Here is a 9,225-nt window from a genome sequence, read left to right as displayed (position 1 = left end):
CTGGAGTACTGCGTCCAGTTTTGGACCCCACAATTCAAAAAGGATGTGGAGAAGCTTGAGAGAGTCCAGAGAAGAGCCACACGCATGATCAGAGGTCAGGAAAACAGACCTTACGACGACAGGCTGAGAGCTATGGGGCTCTTTAGCCTAGAAAAGCGCAGGCTCAGGGGTGATCTGATGGCCACCTATAAATTTATCAGGGGTGACCACCAGTATCTGGGGGAACGTTTGTTCACCAGAGTGCCCCAAGGGATGATGAGGTCGAACAGTTATAAACTACTGCAAGACGGTTTCAAGCTGGACATAAGGAAGAATTTCTTTACTGTCTGAGCCCCCAAGGTCTGGAATAGCCTGCCATCGGAGGTGGTTCAAGCACCTACATTGAACACCTTCAAGAAAAAATTGGATGCTCATCTTGCTGGGATCCTATGACCCCAGCTGACTTCCTGCCTTCAGGCTGGACTCGATGATCTTCCGAGGTCCCTTCCAGCCCTAATGTCTATGAAATCTATGATCAGCCCCACGCAGGCCCACATGGGGTTGAGAAGGACAGGCTAGCACATGGCTGCTCCATAGGAGCTAGGTACAGGACAGCAGCAGCTTAGGTATTTTTCTCTCTGGGACAAGCAGGACTGAACACTGTCCTTCCCTCTTCCCACTCGGCACCCCACACACACCCCTCAGAGGACAAGGAGATTTGGCCCACAGTTCAAACTTATTTATACCTCTGCCTGACAGTCCAAGACCAAGACCTACATTTCCTGCAGCAAGCTCTAAAAAGGGAGAACCCAGAGTGAAACCAGTCCCATCACTGCTCCTCGCCAAGCCCTCCATGCTTGATGGCCCCAGAAACACCACTGGGCACCTCCCATGCAACACCATGTGCCCGTTTCATCTCTCAGAGCCCTCCATCTCAGATACGCCTAGTTAAACCCAAACCCAGGGTTCCAGTATCACTGCCCCACAAGGAGTCCTCTGCCCTGCTGCACCCTACCATGACATTAAGATCCCACAGGATGACACTGCTGCAAAAGCAGCTCAAGGACATCTCATCCCACTGCCCCAGACCCCAAGAGTGCCATCCAGCTGGGTCCCGAGCATACTCCTGGGGGAAACTCCACTGATTCCCACTGAAGGGGCTGCCCAGTGAGGGGAGAGCAGGCTGCTCCAGGAGACCCCAGTGGCACCTCTCTCAGGAAGCCTCTGACCCAGTTGGCCCAGGGTGCAAGTCATCCTGTCAGTGTCTTGGGTTTGCCATGTCTCTGAAGATGCCACCTCACAAGGTTCTGCAGATGCCAGCATACTGCTCCATCCCTAGGCGTAGTATAAGGCACATGGTGCTGAAGGCAGTATCCTGTCAGGCAGGCAGGACCCTGCTTGTTCTGTCCCATGCAGTGTGAGCCCAGATGCTTTCCCCCGGGTACATGGCAAATCCATCACTGAAAAGTGAAGCAGCCTCATAAAGGTGCCTTAACTGAGGCTGTCACAAGATAATGACACCCATTACAGCTGTGACAATTAAATAATACAGTTAATCACAGCTGATAAGGGACATGAAAACCCTTAGCCCTGAGACTCCCTCAAAGATGCCACTCAGGGCTAATGCATAGAAGTGTTTTTTCAAACCTCTTTAAAATGTTTACAAATGCTTTTATTTTTTCTTTTTCATAGTCCAAGAAATGAAAAACAATGAAACAGGGATGTCTCCCAGCCCATGTCATAAGCAGCCACTGTGTGTGGCACCACAAGCTCCCAACAGTCAGTAAGAGGAGGAGATAGGGGGTTCAAGCCTCCAGCCATGTCAAATGGAGAGGCAGCAGGATGCTTCTGCAAGAAGTATCACTGCCAAAAACCAAGGTATGATTTTACTGGCCCTGCAGCTGCTGCCAAATTAAGGCTTTTGGATCCTTGCTTGCCATATAAACCCACAGTGGTTGCAGAGCCAGGGAGGGGTTAACCTGACTCTTGGAGGTGACACCTTTTGGCAGCATTCTGCCACTGTCCTGTTCTGTGCCACCAGAGACTTGACCGCCCCACCCCTCCATTCTGGTGCCCCAGGGTGCACACTCTGTCAGGTACACTTCTGGGGGCAGGGATCAGTGTGGGGAGCAGCGGGGTGCTTAACCTTTGGAACACCTGCCAAAAGGATTGGCCATCACTGACTTAATCCATCCTATCGCATGTTACAAATGACTTAATATGAGGAAAATATTGACCTGTTATACATAGATCTTTCAATTAAATTGGGAACTATAGCACAAGTCCTGATTGGAATAAACAGTCTAAATAAGAAGCATAAAATCATTATAATGTATTACTCCTTAAAAGCAACCTTATCTATTCTTCGTTAGAAAGAAAGTTGCTACAGTAATGATTGATATACCCAATTCTAGATTAAAGGGTTGTGAAGACAAAAGGGACCTTTATGACTGCTTGTGTAAGGTACTGGATTAAAGCCTGCAATAATAACTGTATCAAGCCTAATAATGTGCAGCTGATCTAGAACCCAGCTTAAAACATGTGACTGGAACTAAAAATTCAGTGAGGAGGAATCTACATCCTTTAAATTGTTCCAGGAGCCAGTTACTCTTACCAGAAATGTATGCTTTAAAAATAATTGAGAAAGTTTAACCCGGGTGACATTCAGTTTTCCTATGTTTAAAATACTTAAACTAATAAATACACACAATTCAAATAAAAACATGATTTTTATATAATTTAATAGATGTACATTTACTGTATTTTTTCTGTACTCTTCACTCAACCTACATATACTATCTTTAATTTTATTACAATAGAATATGTACAAAATTACAAAAAGAAATAATCAAACAATGGAGTAAACTCAACGGTGGTCTGCATAACTTGTCCCAATCATACTTAATCTATACATGGTGAGACATAAATCACACCAACAAAATCTTTTCCCTTCCTTACAATGAAAGCACGTTTCAGCTTTAAACACTATTCACTTAGCCTTTACAGTTAGAGCATTTTGTTCCAGTAACTTTGTCAAAATTAATACTGGAGCAGTAGAGGCAGAAAAACAAAACAAAACCAAACCCCAATCAATAGCACTTACTGCTCTCTATATAAGCAGATAACATCACTCAGCCCCAATATTAAGAAAACTTCTCTTCTAAGAGCACCTGCACAACTCATCCGCTAGCATCAGAGAGAAGAGCTGCTTTGAAGATGTCCATCTTCAGTTACATCTTGTAACATACACAGGCAGCACTGTTATTTCCTTCCAAATGGATCAGACCATACTTTTAACCCTACAAAATAAGAGAATGGCTCTCAGAAACTCATAGCATGACTTCTTGCACAACAAATGCCAAAAAAATATCCAGTAATTTCAGCATCAAGACTGTAACTTATTTGAGCTACTGCCCATCTTTTAGAAAGATATTGAGGGTGTAGATGCACAGCACATTTACACCAATGCAACTTACATGATTCTGTACATGAAAATAAGTTATGCTGTTAGTAGGAGTGGAAATACGACCGCTTCTCTGGAGATGGGCACTATTACAGTGGCTTATCACTAGGTGGTGGACTAGTCAGCTTCTTTGCATGGAGCAAACAAATACCCTGGAATGAAATTGTTAAGAACTGTGGACCCACATACCAGTAAATTACACAAGTATAGTATTTGTACATCATATGCTCACACCTCAGGGAAGCCCTGAGGTGCCACAGCAGGAACTGGAAGGAGGGAAGGAGAGAGGTGTGAGGAGGAAGGGAATGGGGCAGAAGGGAGGGGTAATTAATACAGTAATACCTTGGTTAATGAAGTAGATGCGTTCCATGACATCACTTTGTTATAAGAGGTAGAAATAACATAGGAGGTGCAGGGGGATGGGGGTATAGTAAGAAAATATAATTAAATACTCAATTAAAAGCCTCCCAGAGCTCCTCTAGCCTTGCTGGTTCCCCTCAACCCCTAGCCCTGCTGGAGGGGGCCCCCAGCTGCCAGGGCTATGGACCCGAGTCACAGCCCCCTGCTGTGGCCTTGGGCAGGGCAGCTCCCCACCACCACACGTGCTCCCGGGAGCAGGGAAGACCCATGCCCTCCAGATGTGTATGGGGAGCAGACACAGGCTGAAGGCTCCTGCCCTGCTTCCCTCCCCCAGGTCCTCCGCCACCCAGTGGGCATGACCCAGTGTGGCTGGGGATAGTGGGGATCTTGCTGCTGCAAGCTGCCGACCCCCCCCCCCCCCTCCCCGCCACTTTGAGGGGTGCAGCCCCGCGCTGCTGCCTGCATTGAACCCCTGTGTGCAGGAGGTGCTTCACCGGGGCTGTGCAGGGCAAGTGGCAGCGAGAAGATCTCCAAGATCTCCGTGTGGCTCCTCCGCTCCCTGCAGCACCTCAGAGAACAACACCGCAGGAACTCCCTGCAGAGAACAGCTGCCTCCCAGCTTCCCTCTCCCGCAACCCAGCGTTGCAGGGAGCGGAAGAGCTGTGCAGAAAACCGCCTTGCAGAAAAGTTCCCTGCAGCACTGTTTCCTGAGGCGCTGCAGGGAGCGGAGGAGCCGCGCAAGGATCTTCTCGCTGCTGCTAGCCCCACGCTGCCCTGGCGAAACACCTTCTGCACGCAGGGCTGCAGTGAGGGCTGCAGCACGGAGCTGCACCCCTCAAAGAGCAGCCGGGCAAACAGCTGCTATTCCCTGCCACTCTGCTTCCCACCCCTGGTTGCCTCTACAGCCCGGTAGACACAATCATCCCAGCTGAGTTGCAGAGGCACCTGGGGGAGGGAAGCAGAGTGGCAGGGAATGGCAGCTGCTCACTGCTCCTCGCTCTGCCCTGCTTCCCTGCCCCAAGTCCGCGCGGAAAGGCTGCGAGCTCCATGCTGCATGCAGTGGCACACATAGGGTGCGCATCGCCAAGGCAGCCAGGGCGAGCACCTTCTCCGCGCAGCCCTGCTGTTATCAGCTGCGCTGGATCATACCCACCGGGCTGCAAAGGCACTCAGGGCAGGGAATCAGATTGGCAGGGAATGGCAGCCGGTCGCCCTACTGCTCTTTGAGGGGCACAGCCCCACGCAGCTGTCTTGTACACAAGAAGCATGACACCAGGGCAGCATGAGGTGAGTAGGTTCTCTGTGTGGCCCTGTTGTTCCCTGTCACCCCACTTCCCTTCCCCTGAGCCTCTGCAGCCTAACAAGCATGACCAACAGGCACAGCAGGGCCACATGGAGATCTGTGCACCACTGCGAGCTCAGCACTGCCCTGGCAACACACCTCCTTAACGCCAAGCTGCAGTAAGGGCAGTGGCGCCAGAGCTTGCAGCCTGTCCCTGCCCTGCTTACAGATGTGGGGGGCATGGGTACCCACTGCCCCTTGGAAGTGTGCACAGCAGTGGGGAGTCAGCCCTCCCCCGATGAGCCACCTGAGGCTCCATCATGCTCCTTGCTGGGGTCCTGCAGCTGCACACAGCGGCCCTGGGCCCCAAGCACCCCCCCAGCTGGGCAACAGCCCCAGCCCCTGCCCAGCTCCCTCCCTACAGAGACCTTAATCCCCCACTTCCGCCCCCACTTACTTACCAGAGCTGCTTTGAGCCTGCCTGGGGGCACATGCATATGCTGTACGTGCACGTGGCGCCCCCTGTCTCACCACCTTCCTTCCGCTTCCACCCAGCTCCCTGCAGACTGGAACTCTGCCAGCCTGCAGGGAGCTCATTGCCAGCAGACTTTGTTATAAAGAAGCTTTGCTCCCAGAGGCTTCTTTAGTTAGTCAGAGGAAGGGTGGGAGGGGGTGAAGAGGGAGGGAAAGGGGTTACTGCAGCTGGCTGGTAAAGCTTCTGGCTGGCTGCTGCAGCCCCATCAGGACTTCCTGAGCTGTCAGGCAGCACAGCCCCACCAGACAGGCAGCACAGCCTAGGGAGCCCCGGGCACCAGCTGCCAGCCAGGACCAGATTAATGCATAGGCCCTGCCACCAGCAAGAGGCTGCAGTCCCTGGCATGTCCCACAGCTTCCCAGGGCCAGCTGTAGCAGTTCAGGGGGGAGAATAGAGGCAGGCAGCAGAACCCCACTAGGCAAACAACTCCTCCTTCCTCCCACCCCTTCCTGCACTGCTGCAGCCCCTCACTGGCTGCTGCCTCCTTCCCTCCCCCCTTTCCTGGGTTGTGCTGCCTGCTGGCAGGGCTGCTTTGGCCCCCAGCTCCCTACCCTGCCCTGGAGGGGTGGGTGTAGCCCCTCCTCCATGGTAGGGCAGGACAGGTGCCAGCCCAGGGCTCAGCACCCACCTGTCTCATCCCCCACTACCCGCAACTTTGCAGAGCCACAGGCTGGAAGCCAGCGCTGCCACCCCCACCCCCATCCATGCACCCAATTGATTAATTGCTTAAATTACTTTAATTACAATAGGTTAATGAATATTCATTTAATCAGTATTTGCATCCCTATTTCATTCCATTCCTGGCAACTGACATGGAGACAATGGGCAGCCCCTGCAGAGTACCCAGCATGCTAGAAACCAGGAGCAGGGATCTTTTAGAAAGGTTTTCTTGAGCTCACATGGAACTCTTGAAGCTCTTGTCCCATACTCTAGTCATTTTTTCAATAGCCTTTTTGAAGAGCTGGCACAAGCCTGTAGCAACAGTCTCTATAATGCCCAATACAGAAGTAATATAACCTCCCTAAACTGATTCCATAGTCCCTTAGAGACTTTCACAGAAATTGAAGTAAGTGATCCTTTATTATAATTCAGTATATTTGGGTTATTGCAGCCAACTCTGAATGGCTAGTAGCCAACATCCGAATCATCCCCTAGCCCTTGGTATTATTTTACCCATCAGCAAGAATCTTTCAAAGACATAGCAAGCTAGCTGGAAATTAAAACAGCAATTACTTACAAAAATTTTATGAGGTTGAAAAAAGTCACAGATGGTCCAGTACTTCAATTCTACTTACTTGTTTAATTATGTAGGTACTATTCAGAGGAGACTGCAACCATACTTTTTACACATTTAAGACTGAGTCTTTAAACAGAAATTATTCCACTTGGAAATCTATTTAAATCTAAGAAACCTGTACAGCGGCTGCTCTGAAACTTGTTTGAGAGAAACCTTCATGTGAAAAAGCTGCACTGATTTACTTCAATCAGTTGCAAAACAAATTTAGTTAAATCAGTAGAGCTCTTATGTCAAGAACTAGTCTGATGTAGGATGTGATATGAAATCAGTATTACAAGAATTTTTTTATAAGTGAAAAACTAAACTAGCAGACTTCACCATCTTTTCAATTATGTTTAGATGCTCAATTTGAATTCTCATGAACAAAGAGACATACCTGGAGGCTGGATGTCTTCTTGAACAATACCAGCTCGATTCTGTGCCTGTTCTTGCTCTGGGAAAAGCATAAGTGCAAAGAAAAGAATCACCATTCACTTTCATGGTTGCTAAACAAACATTTATTAAAACCAGCAAAAAATGAAGGTTAAGGCATGAGGTGCTAGTGAATACTTTTGCGCCCAGCAAAAGTGATACAAAATTTCTCTCTCACAGCAATGAATGCCAAATGTTAGTTGTCAGGTTCTTATAACCAAACTGCAAGGAAGCCACATGAGCGTAACAAGCTCTTGTGCTTCTTTAAATGCTAAAATAAATAAATAAATGTATATATAGAGATTTTACACACACAAAATCTTTAGAAGTTTATTTATTTTTACTTCAGCATGGTTGTGAAGTAACATGTTTTGGACACCCAAAAGTCGAATATAATTGGAGATTATCCATTATACATATGAGAGGTTCCCAAACTTTTTCTTATTGTGTACCCCTTCCAGATTTAATCAGCTGCCCCCATGCCCCTACTAGCATACATTTTATATTTTAACCCCTTAATGACAATTATTATAATGGAAATTAAAATCCACTGTTATGCAATTTCTCCAGTGTACCCCCTAGAGATGTCACGTACCCCCAGGAGTACACGTACCAGTTTGGGAACCCATGATATACATGATATCCAAATATATCCAACTTCAGGTGTCTGAAGCACAATACTTTAAGGTGTCCAAAAATCATGCTATAAAATTGGGTATACCTGGGGGGGGAGAGAGAGAGAGAAAGAAAAAAAACAGTTGCCAAATATATCCAACTTGAGGTGTCGGAAGCATGTTACTTCACAATCATGCTGAAGTAAAAATAAATACACATTTTATTTATACATATAGATAAATAAATAAATAGTGTCTTTTTTTATTTCCAGACACCTGAAGTGTGATATGTTTGGAGATCTGTGTGTATGTCTCAAAATACAGTCAACTCATGGGCATCCAAAAGTTATGCTGTGAAGTAAATAAATATACAAACATACAAATATACAAACATAACTGAAGATGCAGACAGAAGTGACAATTTTCATCCAATCTCGCCACAGAAAGCAGTCTATAGCTGTGACCAAACAACTGCTCGGCTGCAGACAGCTTAAAAATGGCCAATCTGGTGAAATCTGACCCTTCGTTACATGAAGTATCAAATAAAGACATTTCAAAATATAGCGCCTTCTGTAACCTGTGTCTGTGGAGCTCCCAGTCCGTTGCTGCTTTCAGAATGGAAGGAAGGAAAGGGAAAAGGAGTTCAGTCGGGGGGCCGGGTTTGGCGCCGGGAGGTGGGGCAGGAATATTGGAGCCCCCCGCCAGAGATGGGGGGGGCCCAATTCACCCACCCCACCCTTCAGCACCGGCAGGGAGCCCCAACAATGAGCTCCCTCCATTGCCGTTCCCCTTCCCATTCTGAAAACAGGGAGCACTAGCAGAGTGCCCTGGCCGTTGCTATGGGAACCAGACTGCAGGCACAGCTAGATTCCCCTCCCAGGGGAGGGAAGGAACATGGGGGCGCAGATCGAGGCCCCCATGGTGAGGGAAGGAATGGGGCAGGAGCAGGCACTGCCCAGCCAGGGTGGTGAATGGGACCCCAGGGCCAGGAGCTGGATGGAGTCGCAGGCAAGTCGTCTGGGGGCAAGGGGAGGTAGGGAGGGAGAGTGGCTCCCCACCACAGCTAGTGCCCCTGGGAGACGCATGGGGGACATATTCCCCCCCAGACTTGTGCGCGGGTGAGGGTGGACTGTCTGCTGTGTGCTCATGGCCAGGGGCAGCACCAACCTCTTCCCAGCAGGGGGATTGGGATGGGGCTATGCTTGGGGCAGGCGGGAGAAGGGCAGACTCAGCTGCATGGGGGAAGGTGGCAGTGCTGGGAGGGGTGGCTATGGGGCGGGCGAG

At 49.0% G+C, this 9,225-nt stretch overlaps 1 protein-coding gene across 1 annotated transcript in view; it reads right to left on the bottom strand.

Annotated features, from left to right (window-relative positions):
- Positions 1–2,693: 2,693 nt before the first annotated feature.
- The window catches only part of SMIM20 (small integral membrane protein 20), a 7,611-nt gene continuing 1,079 nt past the window's right edge, over positions 2,694–9,225 (bottom strand). Inside the window, exons 2-3 of the mRNA XM_006024819.3 lie at positions 7,293–7,349; positions 2,694–3,278 (exon numbers count right to left, since the gene is read on the bottom strand). Of these exons, the coding sequence (XP_006024881.1) occupies positions 3,241–3,278; positions 7,293–7,349 (95 nt within the window). The 3' untranslated portion in view covers positions 2,694–3,240. The remainder of the gene's footprint in view (positions 3,279–7,292; positions 7,350–9,225) is intronic.

The sequence above is a fragment of the Alligator sinensis genome, unplaced genomic scaffold (assembly GCF_000455745.1).
Source record: "Alligator sinensis unplaced genomic scaffold, ASM45574v1 scaffold745_1, whole genome shotgun sequence".
NCBI classification, from domain to species: Eukaryota; Metazoa; Chordata; order Crocodylia; family Alligatoridae; genus Alligator; species Alligator sinensis.
Note: the sequence above shows the minus strand (reverse complement) of the source record. Positions and strands in the feature narration are given on the sequence as shown.